The sequence below is a fragment of the Sus scrofa genome, chromosome X (genome assembly GCF_054392235.1).
Source record: "Sus scrofa isolate SSC_HxYL_T2T_F1_AM1 chromosome X, Sscrofa_HxYL_maternal_Yorkshire_Landrace_v2.0, whole genome shotgun sequence".
NCBI classification, from domain to species: domain Eukaryota; kingdom Metazoa; phylum Chordata; class Mammalia; order Artiodactyla; family Suidae; genus Sus; species Sus scrofa.
The window spans coordinates 120,851,982-120,873,238 of record NC_139401.1 but is presented as its reverse complement, the minus strand read 5'-3'; the positions used below and the strand labels follow the sequence as shown (position 1 = coordinate 120,873,238).

The 21,257-nt window shown below is 41.8% G+C and overlaps 1 protein-coding gene and 1 pseudogene across 7 annotated transcripts in view; one reads left to right on the top strand and one right to left on the bottom strand.

The window, feature by feature from the left end:
- Nucleotides 1-21,257, bottom strand: part of PABIR3 (PABIR family member 3) — a 63,059-nt gene that overhangs the window by 30,584 nt on the left and 11,218 nt on the right. For all 7 annotated transcript variants that reach the window (XM_013983825.3, XM_085006677.1, XM_085006675.1 and 4 more), the window contains one exon: nucleotides 11,486-11,542. In XM_013983825.3, the coding sequence (XP_013839279.1) occupies nucleotides 11,486-11,542 (57 nt within the window). The remainder of the gene's footprint in view (nucleotides 1-11,485; nucleotides 11,543-21,257) is intronic.
- On the top strand, nucleotides 13,881-14,407 carry LOC146394794 (annexin A2 pseudogene; annotated as a pseudogene).

The following is a 21,257-nucleotide window of genomic DNA, read 5'->3' as shown; positions in this document are numbered from 1 at the left end:
CCCACAAATGGTATTTATGTAAAATTATAAATGAGAGGTGCTCAGAAGGCGAAGTTCACCAAAAATGTTAACAGTACTTATCAATGAGCAGTGAGATTTGTGGCAATTTGTCCTTTCTTTCTCTGTGCTTTACCACATTGTTTGTCTTTTTATAGTATGTAAGTACTTTTCACATAAATAGTTACTAGATTTGAAGATTGGAAGCCTCAGTATTGTTAAGAAGGCAATACTACCCAAAGTGATCTAGGGACATAGAGCAAACCTCTATCAAAATCTCACTGGCACTTTTTTCGCAGAAATTGAAAAACCATCTTGAGAAAGAAGAATAAACTTGGGAGGACTCCCACTATCTGATTTTAAAACTCACTACAGAAAGCCCAAGTGTGGTTCTGGCATAAGGACAGACATATAGACCAATGGAATAGAACAGAGAGAGCCTAGAAATAAACCCTTACACACATGATCAATTGATTTTCAACAAGGATGCCAAGACTCTTCAGTGGGGAAAGGACAGTCTTTTCAATAAGTGGTGCTTGGAAAACTGAACATCCACGTGTAAAATAATGAAACTGAACTCTTTCCTTAAACTATATACAAAAATTAACTCAAAATGGATCAATGTCCTCAATGTAAGACTTGAAACTATAAAACTCTTAGAAGAAAACAAAGGGTAAAAGCTTTATGACACTGGATTTGGCGATGATCTTCTTGGATATGATACCAAAGCACAGGTAACAAAAGAAAAAATACATAAATTGAATTTCGTAAAAATTTTTAAACTTTTGTGCATCAAAAGAGAGTGGAAAGAATCACAGAATTAGAGATGTTTGCAAATCATCTATCTGATAAGGGATTAACAGAATTTATAAAGGACTCCTACAACTCAAATGACAACAAAACAAACAACTCAATTAAAATACAGATGGTCCAAAATTTATAATGGTTCTACTTATAATTTTTCAACTTTACAATGGTGTGAAAGCTACATGCATGCAGCAGAAACCCTACTTTGAATTTTGAACTTGGATCTTTTCCCGGTCTAGGGATATGCAGTAAGATACTCCCTGGTGATGCTGGGCAGCAGCAGCCACATGGTCACGAGGGAACTACTGATACCCTTACAACCATTCTGGACCCACACAACCATTCTGTCTTCGCTTTCAGGACAGCATTCAATAAATTACATGGGTCCCCATCGTGGCTCAGTGGTTAACAAACCTGAATAGCATCCATGAGGACGCGGGTTGGATCCCTAGCCTCGCTCAGTGGGTCAGGTATCCAGCATTGCTGTGAACTGTGGTATAGGTCTCAGATGTGCCTCAGATCTGGCATTGCTGTAGCTGTGGCATAGGCTGGCAGCTGCAGCTCCGATTCAACCCCTAGCCTGGGAACTTCCATATGCCGCAGGTATGGCCCTAAAAAGCAAAAAAATAAAAAATAAATAAATTACATGAGATATTCCACATTTTATCACAAAATAGGCTTTGTGCGAGATGATTTTGCCCAGCTGTGGGCTAATGTAAGTGTTCTGAGCACACTGAAGGTAGGCTAGGCTAGGCTAAGATGGGATAGCCAGAAGGTTAAGTGTATTAAATGCCTTTTTTTTTTTTTGCTTTTTAGGGGCGCACTTGTGGCATATGGAAGTTTCCAGTCTAGAGGTGGAATCGGACCTACAGCTGCTGGCCACAGCCACAGCCACAGTAACATGGGATCCAAGCCACATCTGAGACCTACACCACAGCTCATGGCAACGCCAGATCCCTAACCCACTAAGCGGGGCCAGGGATTGAACCTACATCCTCATGGATACTAGTCACATTCCTTTCCACTGCACCACAATGGGAATTCCTTAAATGTACTTTTAACTTAGGATATTTCCAACTTATAATGGGTTTACTGGGACATACGCCTACTGTAAGTTGAGGGAGATCTGTATGGGCAAAGGCCTTGAATAGACGTTCCTCCAAAGAATATATACAAATGGCCAATAAGCACACAAAAAAATGTTCCATGCCATTGGTTATTAGGGAAATACACTTCAAACCCCACAGTAAGAAATAGTTTCACATGCTATTAGGATAGCTATTATTTAAGAATATGGGGGAAAAATGAGTGTTGGTGAGAAGGGGGAGAAACTGGAACATACATTGCTGGTAGGAATGTAAAATGGTGCAGACTCTGTGGGAAAAAAATAGTTTCTGAATAATATAAATTATTATATGATCCAGCAATCCCATTCCTAGGTATATACCTCAAATAACTGAAAGCAGGGACTCAAACAGATACTTGTATACCAACGTTCATAGCAGCAGTGTTCACAGCAGCCAAATGGTACCCTCCACCAAATGAACAGATTTTAAAAAACAGTATATACATAAATGGAATATTATTCAGCCACAAAAAATGAAGTTCGGACACATGCTACAATATGAACGAATCTTGAAAATATGCTAAGTGAAATAAATGCAAAAGAACAAATATTGCATGGTTCCACTTATATGAGCTACCTAGAACAGAGACAGAAAGTAGAACAGAGGTTACAGGAGGTGGCGGGTAGAATGGGAAGTTACTAATGAGTGGGTACAGAGTTTCTGTAGGGATGATGAAAAAGTTCTGAAAATGGAGGCTGGTAATGGCTGCCCAACATTATGAATACATGTAACACCACTGAACTGTAGTCTTAAAAATGGTTAAAAAAAATAACAACCCATAGTCCAAATTCATTCTGGCATTCTTAAAAACCTATTTCACAAATAATAAAGGACCTAGGATGGCGCTAGGAAAGTATGGTGCTGAATATTATGGGGAACATGAAATAAGCCGATGAGCCTTCTGTGAAAGAGGCCTAGAATCATATTTGAGAGACGAGATTTATATAGATTAACTGGATGCTCTCCAAAGTAAGCAGAGTCACAGCCCAGAGGTGTATAAGATGATCCACCGAGAAGCAAAAAGAAAAAAAGAAGAAATTCAATTTATACATTTAAAAATCTAAGACAAGAAAGCTTGCTGATATTAGACATACAGGTTGACACTGGTGCTCTCTCTCGGCCCACAGTGCCCAAAGATCTTGTGAGAGAAGAACATTTTGGGGGCCTTTAGTTAAGTACGACTAATTGTAGTTCACCTGTGCCAAGTTAGGTGGGCATATAGATACATTATCTAGTTTTAACTAAACCAAGGTCCACAAAATGGACACGTGCCTTAACACAATTCCCACAAGAAACCTTGGACAGAGATTAGCAATGCAGAGCTAGGCAAATGACATGGAAACGGCAACGGCGAAACTCGTGCCTCTCCCACCCCAACCCCTCATCCAACGTGACCAAAAACACAGTGCTGAGCCAGTCTGCTCTGTCAAGGAGCTGGCTAAAATCATTTTCATCATCAAGACTATTGGAAATATGAATTCACCACTCAAGGATCTGTAATTAATGCAATTTAAAAATTTCTAAAAATACCCTTTCATCTTCATCTCACCCTTTGCCTATTTCTATTTTGCATACATTCTATGAGTCACACTATATGCTAGCTCAGTAGTATTATGGCCGTAATTTTAATACAGTATACATAAACTGGAAGCATGTGTTCAAACAGTTTTTATTGACGTAGTGTGTGATCAAAAGAGTTTAAATATTACTGTCTGTAGTATAAACAATAAATGTTATAAATAGTCTGTAACAGAGGAGTGGTGTGAGTTGTGTGAGTTAAAATTTGAAATAGGCCTTGGAAGATGTTTAAAATCGGGACAAGCAGTGGGTGGAGGCGATGGCGGAAGAACAGAAGGAGCCATATGAACCGCAGTTTAGAGGAGAGAAAGAATATGTCACGTTGCAGGATGGTGAGACTCGCTTGGCTGGAAGGGAATTTGTGCTACGAAGCAATGACAAAGAAAACTGGAGTGCCAGATTTATAGGATCTTAAATAATCGAAGCGATTGCCTTTAAAGAGTTGGGGCAGAAGAGCATAGCTGTTTGGACCACAGGCTTTAGAACCAAACAGAACTGAGTCAAATCCCAGCTCTGTAACTTACTGGCTGTGTGACCTTGGGCAAGCAATTTAACCTGAGCCTCGATTTCTTCTTTCTATGAAAATGATGATAATAATGATAATGAGGCGGTGGTACAGTTCCTATCACAGGGCCTGGGACGGGAAGTGCTCCCTACAGCCTAGCTAGTCTTCTTATTCCAAAGGTAATGGGAAGCCAATGTACCTTTTTGCACAGGAGAGGGAAAGGTGAAAACCCTATTTTCAAAAAGCTATCTTGGTGCTGGTTGTGGACGCCGGATCAAGCTGGCAGAGATAGGAAATCTACTAGAATATTATTGCAGTAATCTGGACCCAAGGGAGGAGGGAATAGGAAGGGGAACTGAGAAAATGCTGTCGAGGAAGAATTAATAGGATTAGGTGCCTAACTGGATACAGCAGAAAAATAAGGAAGAACCAAAGATGAATCTAGGGCTTTGAGTCTTAAAACTGTGAGGCTGTGACGATTTTGATGCCATCATGGAAAATGAGGGAAACTGGGAAAGGAAGTTTAAGAAGCTCTCTTAAAACAATGGAATAACAGTAATCTTTTCAGCAAAATGTAACTGTCAGCAGAGTTCTTCCATTTAATATTTGTGTAGATGTTTTCCTCTAGTGAGAAGCTCAAAGTATTTTGTAATTTGCTCCATCCGCAAGTAAAGAGCAAGTTTTCCCAGAACCAGGACAGGATTTTGCTTATTGTTTCTCTCACTGAAAGGTGGAACACACTCCAATATTGGCTATTTTAGCGTCATCAGTAAGAGTGGGTTTGACTTTATTATTTATATCTTGCGTATTTCTAAAACAGATTTGAAATGGCTTATGATAAAATAAAATGGTTAGAATAAGGATAAAAGGTCACAAGCTATCTAACTGTCAATGGCGAAGACGACTTTATGCTAGAAACTGAGGTTAAAGAGGGTTGCTGCACTTGAGCCCTGAACTTAGCTTTTTTTTTTTTTTCTTTTTAGGGCTGCACTGCAGCATATGGAGGTTCCCAGGCTAGGGGTCAAGCTGGAGCTGCAGCTGCCAGCCTACACCACAGCCATAGCAACTCAGGATCCAAGCCACATCTGTGACCATAGCTAATGACAACACTGGATCCTTAACCCACTGAGCGAGGCCAGGGTTGGAACCTGCGTCCTCATGGATACTAGTCAGATTAGTTTCTGCTGAGCCATGATGGGAACTCCCCTGAACTCAGCTTTTCATTTTTTAGTATCTAAGGTAAAAATGGAAATAGTAAGTCACCCACTTTCGCTCTCTGAAGGAGAATATGCCTGAAAGATTTTAGTTGCTCGCTTGCACACTGCCCGATAAATGCTTGTTGAAAGAATGAAACAATTTGTAAACTAAGATCAAATTAAATTTCTTTTAAAACAAGCTAGGCTAGTCCCTTAAAAAAGGTCACTTCAGGGAATTCCCTGGTGGCTCAGCTGGTTAAGAATCTAGCATTGTCGGAGGTCCTGTCATGGCTCAGTGGTTAATGAATCCGACTAGGAACCATGAGGTTGAGGGTTTGATCCCTGGCCTTGCTCAGTGAGTTAAGGATCCGGCGTTGCTGTGAGCTGTGGTGTAGGTTGCAGACACGGCTTGGCTCCCGCATTGCTGTGGCTGTGGTATAAGCCGGCGGCTACAGCTCTGATTGGACCCCTAGCCTGGGAACCTCCATATGCCGTGGGAAGCGGCCCAAGAAATGGCAAAAGGACAAAAAAAAAAGAATCTGGCATTGTCACTGCTGTGGCTCGTGTTGCTGCTGTGGCACAGGTTGGGTCCCTGGTCTGGAAACTTCCACATGTCAAGAGCATGGCCAAAAAAAAAAGGGGGAAAGGGGCCACTTCATAAGGGAGACTAAGTATTTAGTAGGTTCCAAGGAAAACTCAAAAATAAATCACAGAAATCTAATGTCATTGCTTTACTAGACTAAAAAGTGGTAGCAAAGTCCATAAGACAGGCTAACTGACACCTGGCGGCAGAAGAGGACGCTCAGGGGCACACCGTATATAAGAGACAATATCAAAATTATCCCTGTCACAATCATGCCCTGTACTCCAGAGGGTATAATCTGTTTTCAGCAGCTTCATCTCATAAATGTCCCTTATATTTGTGTCTAAATCCAGTTTAAAGCAATATAAAAATAAGACTGTAATACGTGTGGCTAAAGTTTACATTTGTGAAGCTATAAATAAAGGGATGCTAAAAATGCAGTGGTAGTATCTAAGTAGATCCTTTTTTTTGGGGGGGGGTGTCTTTTTGCCATTTCTTGGGCCGCTCCCGCGCCATATGGAAATTCCCAGGCTAGGGGTCCAATCGGAGCTACAGCTGCCAGCCTACGCCAGAGCCACAGCAACCCCAGATCCGAGCCGCATCTGCGACCTACACCACAGCTCAGGCAACGCCGGATCTTCAACCCATTGAGCAAGGCCAGGGATCAAACCCGCAACCCCATGGTTCCTAGTCGGATTCGTTAACCACTGCGCCATGACGGGAACTCCTAGGCAGATCCTTTTTAAATTGATTTACTGAAGACTCTATAGAGAAAGTCATGTTCTTACTGGGTAGCAACAATTTTATGTCCTATTTAACAAGTCGGGAGGTAAATGTAGAATTATAGAATAATACACTGCGAGCAAACTGTTACGGGTTGAATTGTGCCCCCCTCAAACCCATACGCTGAAGTCCTAACCCTTGGTGCTTCAGGATGGGACTTTACCTGGACACAGGGTCTTAGCAGAGGAAATCTGCACGTTAGGATAAGGTCCTTGGTGTGGGCCCTGATCCATTATGATTTATAAAAAAGAGACGTTTAGAGACAAATGCTTGTGCAGGGAGAACACGTGAACATGAAGGCGGCCATCTACGAGCTTAAGGAGAAGGGCCTAAACAGATTCATTAATTACAGCCCTCAGAAGGAACCGACCCTGCCCACCCCTTGACTTCAGACTTCTGGCCTCCAGAGTGTGAGAAGATGAACTTCTGTTCAAGCCTCCGGGGGCAATCCTAGCAAACTGACACTCAGACTATTTCTGCAGGCCGCTTACTTGTTTAGGGGTCTGGAAGAGAGGGAACTAAAGGCTGAGTGCTTGCAAACTTCCTGAAGAACAAGCTCAATTGTTACTAAGAAAGGAAAATGCCATAGAAGAGAATAATTCCTGAATATTTAGGAAGAATAACTATGTTTAGAAAATTAACTTCCATGGTAATCATTTTGCAATGCATACACGTCAAATTATCACATGACACACCTTATACTTACACGATGTTATATGTCAATTATATACCTCTAAGTTGAAAAAAAAGAGAAAATTCTAGCTTAATGTCCTCAAGCTCTCTAATACCTAGAAAACCAATAATCAGTCAAGAAGAAATTGTCCATTAACTAACAGGAAAGGACAACTTAAACTATACAGTTACTTAAATCTTGACCCAGAATCTAATATTGCCTTGGGGCTATGTGCTTATTTAAAAACAAAAGCAAACATAATCAAATAAATTTATCAGAAATACAGAAAATAAAACAGCGTATTAAACACCACATGGGGAGTTCCTGTTGTGGCTCAGCAAAACGAACCTGACTAGTATCCATGAGGACACAGGTTCAATCCCTGGCTGTGGCGTAGGCTGGCAGCTACAGCTCTGATTCAACCCCTAGCCTGGGAACCTCCATGTGCCGTAAGTGCAGCCCTAAAAAACAAACAAACAAACAAACAAACAAACACATGGAAGCAGAATCAGAATGTTGGGCTTTCTGTAGTACAAATGGCCTAGTTCTCTCAATAAGTAAGTGGTATGGGATAAAAACAGAAGGGGAAAGCTGTTTTAAATAAAAGGGACCTAGGAGATCATGGTTGGAACATGTTTGAATCAGTGAAAAAGGCATTTTTTTTCTTTTTTGTCTTTTTAGGGCTGCACACGCAGCACAGGGAAGTTCCCAGGCTAGGGGTCAAATGGGAGCTGCAGTTGCCAGCCTACACCACAGCCACAGCAACACCAGATCCTTAACCCACTGAACAAGGCCAGGGATCAAACCTGCATCCTCATGGATACTAGTCGGGTTTGCTACCACTGAGCCACAATGGGAACTCCCAAAAGGCATTTTTTTTGAGAATCAGGAAAATTTAACATGTACCAGTTATTAGATAACATTAAGGAGTAATTCTTAGATAAGATATGATTATGTAAAAGTCCTCAGAGATTCATGCTGAGTATTTAAGGGTAAAAAGATATCAGAGATTTACTCTAAAGCACCTACCTCCCCCAAAATAGAAAGGGATAGATGAAAAATGATGTAGAAAACGTAAACAATAGTTAAAGCTGGATATTGACTACATGGAGGTTCTTTTTTGCGGGCTTTAAAATTTTCACTAAACAATTTTTAATGTAGTGTGCCAGGCACCATGCATATATTAATTAATTTTGTCCTCCTTTCATTCATAATCCCATGAGATAGCTACTAATATTTTCCCCATTTTACTAAAAAACAAACAAAATTAACAAATTTTATACCTTTATTGAGGCTATTAGAGTGAGAGCTCAGAATGTAATGAGGCAAAAACCAGACATTTCTGTTTTGTACTTACAAGATTAAGTTCAATAGCTAAAAAGAAGTCATGGGTAAAGGTATGTAAAGAAATATGCAAATTATGCGATCTATCAGACTGTACACTGCTGAAAATAAGTCTGCATTTTCCATTCAACCAGCACCTTGATTGAAAGTTAATGTTATTTTATTTCCCCACTTCATTCATTTTCCACTTGTGTTTCATCTTATTTTAGTTTTAGTTCTTACTTTGTTTTACAGTTTTATTTTAATTTTTTAAATTTTATTTTATTTTTTACTGAAGTATAATTGACCTACAACACTATGTTAGCTCCAGGTGCATGACACAGTAATTCAATATTTCTTTTTTTTTTTTTTGTCTTTTGTCTTTTTTGTTGTTGTTTTGTTGTTGTTGTTGTTGTTGCTATTTCTTGGGCCGCTCCCGCGGCATATGGAGATTCCCAGGCTAGGGGTTGAATCGGAGCTGTAGTCCCCGGCCTACACCAGAGCCACAGCAACGCGGGATCCGAGCCGCGTCTGCAACCTACACCACAGCTCACGGCAACACCGGATCGTTAACCCACTGAGCAAGGGCAGGGACCGAACCCGCAACCTCATGGTTCCTAGTCGGATTCGTTAACCACTGCGCCACGACGGGAACTCCCAATATTTCTATATATTACAAAATATGATCACCACTTGTGTTTTATGTTATTTTATTTTAATTTTTCTTTTTAGGGCCACACCCATGGCATATGGAAGTTCACAGGCCAGTGGTCGAATCAGAGCTGCAGCTGCCAGCTTACACCACAGCCACAGCAACACCAAATCCAAGCTGTGTCTGTGACCTACACTGCAGCTCACAGCAATGTCAGATCCTTAACCCACTGAGCAAGGCCAGGGATTGAACCTGCATCCTCTTGGATACTAGTCAGGTTTGTTACTGCTGAGCCACAATGGGAACACCTTGTGTTTCATTTTAAATGTTTATAATATACATTCTGTCAGTATGGAAGTAAGTTGCTTTATAGCTTATACTACTAACCAGTTAAATTAGCCCCGATTTCAATCTTCGTAATCAAATAGCAACATAAAATCAATTTTTAAATACTTGATCCAAAAAAAAACCCTGCATGGAATAAACTAGAGGTCACTTTAACTATAGTTTTAGGCTCTTTCATTGAGAATTTCTTAGATAGATAGCTACATACAAACAGTAACAGAATACCTTAACTACTAAAAAGAATCTTTGAGGAGTTCCCATCGTGGTGCAGTGGTTAACGAATCCGACTAGGAACCATGAGGTTGTGGGTTCGGTCCCTGTCCTTGCTCAGTGGGTTAACGATCCGGCGTTGCCGTGAGCTGTGATGTAGGTTGCAGACTCGGCTCGGATACCACGTTGCTGTGGCTCTGGCGTAGGCCGGGGGCTACAGCTCCGATTCGACCCCTAGCCTGGGAATCTCCATATGCCGCGGGAGCGGCCCAAAGAAATAGCAAAAAGACAAAAAAAAAAAAAAAAAAGAATCTTTGAAACCATACTTTCTTCTCTGTTTTTTTTTTCCTTTATTACTTCTGCCTGTGTAACATTTGGAACTTCCCAGGCCAGGGGTCTAATTGGAGCTGCAGCTGCAGCCTACACCACAGCCACCGCAACACCAGATCTGAGCCATGTATGCAACCTACATCGCAGCTTGAGGTGACACGGGATCCTTAACCCACTGAATGAGACCAGGGATTGAACCTGCATCCTCACAGAGACAACATCAGGTCCTTAACCTGCTGAGCCACAATAGGAACTCCCTAAACCAAACTTTATTGCTAGTGGGTAAGTTTGGCCTTAGGGAGGTCATGGTGTGGGGGAGAGAGGGAAGGAAGCAGGAGCTGGAGTACTGAAAACTAGGGTTCCAAGATACTCTGGGTTTTCTGCCGCTAAAACAGAGTGCAGGTAGCTGTAAAAGAATCCAGTAATGTGGGGCTAAGTCATGGCTTGACGCTTGCTAACTCTGGACATTGGAAACATTTCTGCCATCTTTGGTGTCTGACCTCACAGGTTTGGTGCAGGATGCAATGAGACCACAGATGTACCTATGAGAGTGCTAAGTGAATAATCAGTGCTTCGTAACAGTTAAAGTGCGCCCCTCTCCCCACCTTAAACAAAAGTCTGCTTGTAGTGGAGTCAAAAAAAAAAAAAAATCCTACCACCTGTGGTGGAGTGGTGATTTCATCTTTTGAGTTCTGTGACTAATCCTTGGATAAATCAAAGATTTAATTCTGTATTAGGCTTCTGTTATTAAACACACACCCCCCACAGACACCCATAATTCAATGAGGTACAATGTATCCCTGAACTCAGATGATTGTTTAAGAAAACCATGATAACTGTGGCTATTATGAAGCTGAAAATTAATTTCCATACATAGCATTTGTCATCTTCTTTGGGATCTAGGAGGAAAGCTAGATTCAAGGTAAAAGAGTGTGCAGGAGTTCCCACTGTGGCGCAATGGGGATCGGGGGCATCTTGGAAGTGCTGGGATGCAGGTTTGAGCTCCAGCCTGGCATAATGGGTTAAGGATATGTTGCCGCAGCTGCAGCTTAGGTCACAACTGCGGCTCGGATCTGATCCCTGGCCTGGGAACTCTGTATGCCACAGTGCGGCCAAAAAAAAAAAGTAAAAGCATGCAGTGTTTCAGGAAACTAGCAGCTTATTAAAATACTTAATAATCGAAATAAATAGAAGACTCCTTAGTTGCTTGTGGTTCCTTCTTTTTTTTTTTTTTAAGAAAAACCATTCACTCCTGGAATTAAAAGCTTATTCGCATGTGACATCACTGAGGATTACTGAATCATAGATATTTTTAAAAAGAAAAATAAAATTTACTATTTTTAATGAACAGCTGTCAGTTTTGAAAGTCTTCTTACCTGTTTGTTTTGATCAAGGCAACTGACAGAAGCTTGACTGGGAGAAGACAGCACAAGCTGAAAATTAAAATATAAAAGTCAAGTTTCCTTTAATGTTTCTGATTATTTCTAAACATCAGTTAAGTCAATGTTGGTTGAATGGCCTAAAATATTTATTGAGTGCCTAATGCATGCTAGCAACAGTATTAATTAAATTTAAAGTTTTTAAAAGTCAAAAATGCAATTGCATCTTGACTGAAAATTATACTAATCGGAAGTCTATATATATAGTAACAGATAAAATAACTTGACATAAGAAATATAGGGCAGAACATCAATGGGAACATTTTGTTTTTTCCTACATTTCCCTTCCCAAGGCACTAAGATCTTAAAATCACCTCAGTTTTTCTTGCCAGTTTTAGCCCCATTCCTAAAGCTTAGAGAGAGGCAGTACCCAGAAAAACCAGAAATAGTCATTAAATCAGCAGCTAATAAGCACACAAAAGAAACAAATGAAAATAACTCCAAGTATCTTGGAATCCAGCTGGGGAAAGTAAACTTTCATTTTAAGGAATGACTAAAGGCCATGGCTTTCAAGTAGTTCAGCACATTTAACTCTTGCTTGACCAGACACTTGTTGTCTAGGCTCTTTCTCTTCTGCAAGACTGCTTTCTCCTTTTTGGTCGGTCGTTCCTTGAAGCTTATGAAGACCCACACAAGAGGGAAGTGAAAGAATGGAGAGATTTAAAGGTGTGTGAAGGAGTTCCTGTTGTGGCTCAGTGGTTAATGAATCTGACTGGGAACCTTGAGGTTACAGGTTCGATCCCTGGCCTTGCTCGTGGGTTAAGGATCCAGCGTTGCTGTGGCTGTGGTGTAGGCCGGTGGCTACAGCTCCAATTAGATCCCTAGCCTGGGAACCTCCATATGGGGCGAGTATGGCCCTAGAAAAGACAAATAAATAAATAAATACATAAATAAATACATAAATCTGTGTGAAAATAAGCTTTGGGAATTACCTGCAGAATTCATTCATTCATTCTACCTATAGCGTGGTTAGTTCTTGAAGTGCAAGATGATGAATTTACCATACATCACGTTCACATATTATATCTAAGATCATACTGAGCTGTGTGTGCAAACATATTTCATGAGCACCTACCATAGGTTAAATCATTGTGCTAGGCTCCGAGGAGCCAAAGATAAATAAGACATTTTCTGTCCTTGAGAAACTCAAAGTCTGGGTAGGGAAAACAAGGCCACAGGTAAGGGCCAGAACAAGTTAGGATTTGTAGGAGCTCAAAGGACAGAGGATATTATTCTGCCTGGGGACTTGGAGACGGCCTCACAGAAGAGGGCAGGAATTTATTAGGTATCGAAGAGGAAGGAGGTTATTTCCGGGAATGGGAAGAGATGCTCAGGCAGAGTGGCCTGCCTGGGGAACAGAGAGGTTCGGGGTGGCCGAAACACCTGGCACATGACGGGACAGGGTAGGAAGCAAACTTGGGGAAATTTGGCTGAAACCAGGTTGCGGTTTTGGATTTTAGCCTTTGGGCCCAATAGGACACCTAAAGCATAGGGCCCTCTGAGTTCTTAAACTTCAAAAGTATTTTTGACAAGAAGATCGTATCTGGTTTAGAAAGGCAAGCCTAGCAGTGTACACAGAACAAGTTGAGGGTGGAGGGAAGAGGGACAAGAAGCAGGGTCGCCAGCCAGGGAACCGATGACGAACGAGGGTTTGAACAGAAAAGAGAGGGAGGGAGACGAGGAGGCAGATGGGAGAAATGATCAGAAAGTGAAGAGCTAAAGACGGACCTGAGGGTTCTGGCTGAAACTGCAGAGGGACGGTAGCCAAGAAAGGCAGTGAGAGGAGCGAGTTAGTGCGAAGACGAGTGTTCAAAATATGTGCATTGGATAAATAAATGTTTTGATGAAGCAGAGAGTCCGAATTTTTATTAGGTTTTAAAGTGTCATATGGCTTCTTAAGAAGACATTACCTTTTTTTTTTTTTTTTCCCACTGTACAGCAAGGGGATCAAGTTATCCTTACATGTATACATTACAATTACATTCCCCCCCCACCCTTTGTTCTGTTGCAACATGAGTATCTAGACAAAGTTCTCAATGCTACTCAGCAGGATCTCCTTGTAAATCTATTCTAAGTTGTGTCTGATAAGCCCAAGCTCCCGATCCCTCCCACTCCCTCCCCCAGATATTCTTTTATTTTGCTTAAAAAAAAGTGTTGAAATCTTTTTTTTCCTAATCATTTGCTAGAAGGTGGAGGAAACAGCCAAGGTTTAATGACAATTACATAGCATCGACCTTACACTGGCTTCCACTAGCGTTCATTCTCAGTGTTATACATCCTGCGGGGTCGGGCAAATGTGTAACAACACATATCCCGCATTACAGTGTCATCCATGAAGGGGCTGGGGACTGATGAGAGCTCTCTCATTGAAACCACCTGCTCAAGGACCAACCAGGAGCTGCAAGAAATTAACAGTCTACAAGGAAATGTACAAGACTGATCTGGAGAAGGACACTGTTTCTGACACATCTGGCGACTTCTGCCCTACGAAGGGTAGAAGAACAGAGGATGCCTCTGTCATTGACCATGAACTGACCCAGGACACCTGGGATCTTTACAATGCTGGAATGAAGAGGAAAAGAATCGATGTTCCTAAGTGGATCAGCATCATGACCGCACAGTGTGTGTCACCTCCAGAAAGTACTTGAAAGGTATAAGAGCATAGGCCTCATGATCAAGGAGGAGATTGCAGGAGACCTAGAAAATGCTTTCCTGAACCTGGTCCAATGTCTTCAGAACAAGTCCCTCTAGTTTGCTGACTGACTATATAACTCCATGAAAGGCAAGGGGGCTCATGATAAGGTCCTAATTAGAATCATAGTCTCCCACAGTGAAGGAAGGGGACACATTGAAAATTAGGTCTTGGAGTTCCCTTCGTGGCTGAGCGGTTAATGAACCCAACTAGGATCCTTGAGGGGTTCGAGCCCTGGCCTCGCTCAGTGGGTTAAGGATCTGGTGTTGCTGTGAGCTATGGTGTAGTTTGCAGATTCGGCTCAGATCCCAAGTTGCTGTGGCTGTGGCTATGGCTGGCAGCTGTAGCTCCGATTAGACCCCTAGCCTGGGAACCTCCATATGCTACAGGTGCAGCCCTCAAAAGCAAAAAAAAGAAAAAAAGAAAAAGAAAAAGAAAAGAAAAGAAGAGAAGAGAAAATTAGGTCTGAATTCAAGAGAAAGTATGATGGATCCCTGTACTACCACATCTAGGAGGAGAGCAAGGGTGACGACCAGTAAATGTCACTGTGCCGGGGAGATGCGGGTGAAGCTCGAGATGGCACAAGTGTCCAGGAGTGGGGCTCCTATGCTTGCAGCTGACAGGTCTAGAAAATCAGTTTGTGATTAACAGCCCTCTTGTGCTCATCCCTGAGACGGTGACCGTCCCTGCCTCCTCCTCCACCTTGTTTTAGTTGCCTGAGCACTGCCTGGCTTTCCCAGCAAGTCTCTCCTTCGAGCCAAAGAAATGAGCATTCCAAGGAGTTGGGAATGAAATCTAGGCTGTGAAACACTTCGCATCTCTTTACTGTATGGTAAACAGATGAGTACGCTGAATTTTTTTACTTTAGCAACAAAACTAAAGCAAAATACATTCCAAGTATCTTTCCATGTAAAATGCACGTGCAACAATAATCTTAAAGGCCGAATATTCTACTATATAGAAGAACCATAAGAAGAAGCACCTATTATGCTCCAGACATGTCTTACCTCACTCAATTCACAACTACTCCATGACACAGGCGTTATTATTTGTCCCCAGTTGAAAGATGAAGAAAACTGACGGCCAAAGAAATCAAGCAATGTGCCCACGCTCACACAGGTGGGACGCAAACACAGATGATGAAGGCTCATTCACTTGACCTATCCCCTGTTGCTGGATATTCATACAGCCACATTTTTTGCTTGTGCTTATAAATCATGCTATGATAACAGCCTTTAAGCTAATCTTTGCACACACACCCTTAATGAATTCCTTAGGAAAAATTCGCAGAGTTGGACTTTCTGGGTCACAAGGCTGACCGATATGCATTGGCTGAACTACCCTCCAGAAAGCTTATACAAATTCACTTTTTTACAGTGTATGAAAATACTGATTTCCTAAATCAACTATTCAATTTTTTTAAAATCCCCAAAAGTAAAAATATCAATTTCCTGGTACTTCTCCAACATTAGATAGTACTACTAATTTAAAAAATTGTATGTTCACTCTTAAGGCATCCTGTAAAAATAACCTATTTTCCAAATCAAGTAGAAAATGTGATTTATCCAGAGTTTTGGATATCCTCCGCAATGTGCCCCTCTATTAGCACTGATCACTGAGAAGGTGTGTGGTAACATGCACCAAAGCTGAAAATTTTAGGTTTACCTTTAAAAAAGCCAAATGCGTATATCCACATGAACACATCTTTAAATAAGCAGAATCTTAATAAGTTTAATTCATGCTACTGATGCTTATATCATCATCATTCAAATGCCTGGAGAGTTTACAATATAGAATATGCAACACTAAGGTTTATGTGATTTGTAGTCTAACTGAAAATACACACTAACCTGAACTTAAATACACTCTATATACTCAAACTATGGGACTTTAGGTGTATTATAAATGACTGTTATTTAAAAACAAACCAAAGAAAATTGCATGGTGTGGCAAACTGTTCTAAAATAATTACGAAGGGCTTCCTGGAAGATATTATTTTTAATTGCTATCTAAGGGATGGGAAGGAACTGGTTTAGTTCCAGGCAAAGGCTCAGAATTTCCTGTTAGAAAACTTTATCCAGGAAATCCTGAGATGACTGCCTGACTGCAATGGATGCCCTCAACAGGGATACACGGTGAAATGTCTGGGGAAGGCAGGGTTTGAACGTGAGCTATAGACTTCAGAAGCCACAGTAAACATTTTTTTTCTTCTTTTCTTTTTTTTTAGGGCCACACCTTGGCCTATGGAAGTTCCCAGGCTCGGAGTTGAATCAGCAACACCAGATCCAAACCACATCTGTGACCTACACTGCAGCTCAGCACAATGCCGGATCTGTTAGCATCACTGAGCGAGGCCAGGGATGGAACCCTCATCCTCATGGTACTAGTTGGGTTCGTTACCACTGAGCCACAAAAGGAACTCCGTAAACTTTTCAAATTGGGCAAAATGTGGATCAAATACTGGACTTGGTTGGTTTCTTTAGTAATAACATGGAAAACTGTAGAAAAGAAGGCTTCTAGAAGAGAATTCTCCCAAAGATTAAGTATTGTAGGTGGCATGTACAAGGGAATTGCCTCAGATAATTTTTCTATATGAAATAAGGTATTAAAATAGAAATAGTTTCCTGAGATGTAAATAAGCCCCATGGGTATCTTTGCTGTGAATTTCCCATTGTGCCATTCTCTCATACTTTAGGGAAAAAAAGTTCCGGGGAGGAAGCAAGAGGACCAGCACCAAGAAATGATGTCATGGGGGGAGAGGGGAGGAGTGGGAGTGGGGACGGTGCTGGCGAAGCTGATTCCCAAGTGTTATCTTCAGTGAAGAAATGAAGATAGAAGGAAAGATCAAGCTTAGTTCCATTTAAAAGAGAGACCACAAAAAGCTAACATTGTAAAGACAGCAAAAAAAATTTTTGGTCGCACCTGTGGCATGTAGAAGTTCCCAGGCCAGGGGTGGAATCCAAGCCACAGCTGTGACCTATGCTGCAGCTGCGAAAATGCCAGATCTTTAAGCCACTGTGCCTGGCCAGGGATGGAACCTGTGCTGCCACAGAGACAACGCTGGATCCTTAACCCTGTGCCATAGCAAGAACTCCAAGACATTAAATTATTAAAAAATAATTTTTAACTGTCCTAGGTTTGCTATTTTTAACCCATTTCCTACTGTAGTTACTAGAGATTTTTTAAAAATTTTAGAAAATCCTTGATCCTAGAAAATTCTGAATCACTTTGCTGTATACTTGCAACTAGCACAATATTGGAAATCAACTATACTTCAATTTCAAAAAAAAAAAAAAAACACTTAGAAAATCCTGAACAAGGAGTTCCCGCTGTGGTGCAGCAGAACGAATCCAAGGAACCATGAGGTTGTGGGTTTGATCCCTGGCCTCACTCAGTGGGTTAAGGATCTGGTGTTGCTGTGAGCTGTGGGGTAGGTCACAGACATGGCCCAGATCTGATGTCGCTGTGGCTGTGGTGTAGGTCGGCGGCTGTAGCTCTGATTCAACCACTAGCCTGGGAACCTCCATATGCCGTGGGTGTGGCCCTAAAAAGCAAATAAATAAATAAAAATTTAAAAAAAGAAAATCCTGAACAAGAGTTGTATGCTAAGTTTATAAATGTCTCCACCTAGTTCCTAAAATGATTTAAGGTGGCTCATGAAGATACGAATGTGAGTGAACATGAACCAAAGGACAGAGCATTAGGCGGGGCAAGGATGTATTACACACTCAGGGCCAGATGAGCCACGAATTGGACTGAGGGTTTGTACTTGCCAATGGGAAAAGCAAAACCTAATCAGGTAAATATTAGCAGCCATAAAATTAAAACGGACAAATTGCTCAAGTAAAGCACAACTGTTTCTGCTAGGAAGAGGAGGTCCTTTTCCTGCTTCTGTTGCAGTGGGAAGGGGTGAAGATGGAGAAAAGACCAGGCTGCACTAAATTCAACAGAGGAGCCTAGAAGAGAACTGGAAGAGGGAGGAACAGGCATGTCAACCTTGGAGGCCTTCAGGGGTACAGCAAAGGGGTAATTTGGGGGGAAGGCCAAAGAGGCTTCTCCATAGTCAGAAAGGGCCTCAGGCTTTGGCTCAGCAGAAGTGGAGTGGAGGAGTTCCTGTTGTGGCTCATCAGAAATGAATCTAACTGGTATCCATGAGGATGCAGGTTCGACCCCTGGCCTCACTCAGTGGGTTAAGGATCTGGCGTTGCCACAAGCTGTGGTGTAGGTCACAGATACAGCTCGGATCGGGTGTTGCTGTGACTGGGGCGTAGGCTGGCAGCGGAAGCTTCAATTTGACCTCTAGCCTGGGAACCTCCATATGTCGTGGGTGCGGCCCTAAAAAGAAAAAAGAAGTGGGGTGGAGTGATTTCCTGATAGTGGTGAAAAAAAACATTTGAGCTTGATTAATAAAAAAAGTGTGAAATAGACTTTTTACAAGGTTTGGAAATATGCATCACTATTTTTGTGTTAAATGGCACCCATGGTTCTTCAAGGCCTTCTAACACTGCGATTTTCTCTAAAACACTTTTGTCTACATTGTAATACATGGAAAGCAGCACCAATTTAAGAAATAATTTTGTTTGGCTATGCCTGCAGCATGTGGAAGTTCCTGGTCCAGGGATCGAAGCCACACCACAGCAGTGACCTGAGCCTCTGCAGTGACAATGCTGGACCCTTAACCCGCTGCACCTTAAGAGAACTCCAAATATTTTTTAATTGTGGTAAAATATACACAACATAAAATTTACCATCTCAACCCCTACCAACCATTTTTTTGTGTCTTTTTTTTGGGGGGGGGGGTTGCCAGCATATGGAGGTTCCCAGGCTAGGGGTCGAATCAGAGCTGTAGCTGCCGGCCTACACCACAGCCACACCAACACAGGATCCGAGCCACGTCTGTGACCTACCCCACAGCTCATGGCAACGCCAGATCCTTAACCCACTGAGCGAGGCCAGGGATCAAATCCATGTCCTCATGAATCCTAGTTGGGTTCGTTAAACCACTGTCTCACGACAGGAACTCCCCCATTTTTAAGTGTGCAGTTCAGCAGTGTGAAGCACATTGATGTCATGTAACCAATATCCAGAACTCTTCTCATCTCGCAAAACTGAAACTGTATCCATTAAACAACACCGCCCTCAGCCCACGGCAACCACCTTTCCACTTTCTGTCTCTGGGAATCTGAATACTCTACATTCCCGCTGCACCAATTTTAAGGCCAGTCTAATAATGGAATAGGATCCCTAAACTTAGGGTTCATGATACTCAATAACACTTTTCAAGTGTTACAGCTGATACTTGACAACATGGGTTTGAAACACACAAGTTTACTTATAGGTGGGTTTTTTTTTCAATAAATATAGTCTACCCTCCATATCGGAGGGTTCCCATCCATGGATTCGACCCTGCAGATTGTAAACTTAATAATACACAACCTATGGTTGGCTGAATCTGAGGATTCAAACCCGCAGATGGGGGGGGGGGGCATACTATGGGACTGGATGACTTTGGTATCATCTGTGGGTCCTGGAACATCTGTGGGTTCTGGTATCATCTGTGGGTCCCCCATGGAGATACCAAGGGACGACTTGATTTTCAAAACAGTATTTTTTCAAGAATGATGTTTCTATTTTGCAATGTGATATATCAGCTAGAAATGGAAACACCTCTACTGTTAACGGTTTGCGAAAATCAATCAAGGGGAGTTCCCACTGTAGCGCAGCGGAAATGAATCCGACTAGGAACTATGAGGTTGCGGGTTCGATCCTTGGTCTCACTCGGTGGGTTAAGGATCCAACGCTGCCGTGAGCTGTGGTGTAAGTCACAGACTCAGTTCAGATCTGGCGTGGCTGTGGCTGTGGCTGTGGTGTAGGCTGGCAGCTGAAGCTCCAATTTGACTCCTAGCCTGGGAAGCTCCATATGCCGCAGGTGTGGCCCTGAAAAAAAAAAAAAGAAGAAAGAAAAACACTCAAATAATGTAGAAATGCATCAAGTGGAAATAAAATTATTCCTATAATTCAATGCTCTAGAGATGACTACTCCTAATAGGTTGGTCCATATCGTTCTCAACACCTGTAAATATAGAGAAGATCACACTATACATGTGATTCTGAACCCTGGGTCTAATTACTGGGTACAAAGGTTAGTGAGGCTGCTCAGGATGGTAGAGTGAAAAGATGAAAGGAAACTGGGTCTCTGATGACATCAGTGATCCACCTGGAACCTTCTTTCTTCTTCTTTTTTTTTTTTTTTTTTTTTTTTTTTTGTCTTTTTAGGGCCACAGGTGCAGCATGTAGAAGTTCCCGGGCTAGGGGTTGAATCAGAGCTGCAGCTGCCAGCCTACACCACAGCCACATCAATGCCAGATCCTTAACCCACTGAGCGAGGCCAGGGATCGAACGTGAAACCTCATGGTTCCTAGTCAGGTTCTTAACCCGCTGAGCCACTATGGGAACCCCAGAATCTCCTTTCATAAGACTTCTTGTTATGTGAACTAATAATGTCCCTTAAGTTACTTCTAATTGAGCTTTGTCACCTCTGCCAAAAACATTATAATTATCATGTCATTCTCCTAGACAACTCAGCCTATCTATACTGAAGGCAAGGCTATACCTCCGTAAGTTTTATAATTATAACGAGGTGATACTTGGAACAAAATAAAAGCACATGCATAATGCTGTTACAGCAAGCCAAACCAATAAGCCTTGAAATTCCCATCATCAAATAAGTTAAAATGACTTCCGTTCTGCCAAACGCCATCCATGGTTTATTTTAAATACGCACGATACTAAGCTGAATCTTATGGGAATTAAGAGCCTAGAAATCCTAAAGAAAATTATGCATTAAAAAATGCCAGGTACACAGTTGCTCTACATATACATAATAGTTTACGAACAAAGGCATAGTTATTGAGCATTTAGGATGTACCAGTGCTGTGCTGAGTTAATATAATCACAGCAAACTTAGGAGGCAGATACTACTACATTTCCATTTTACGGATAAGGAAATTAAGGCAC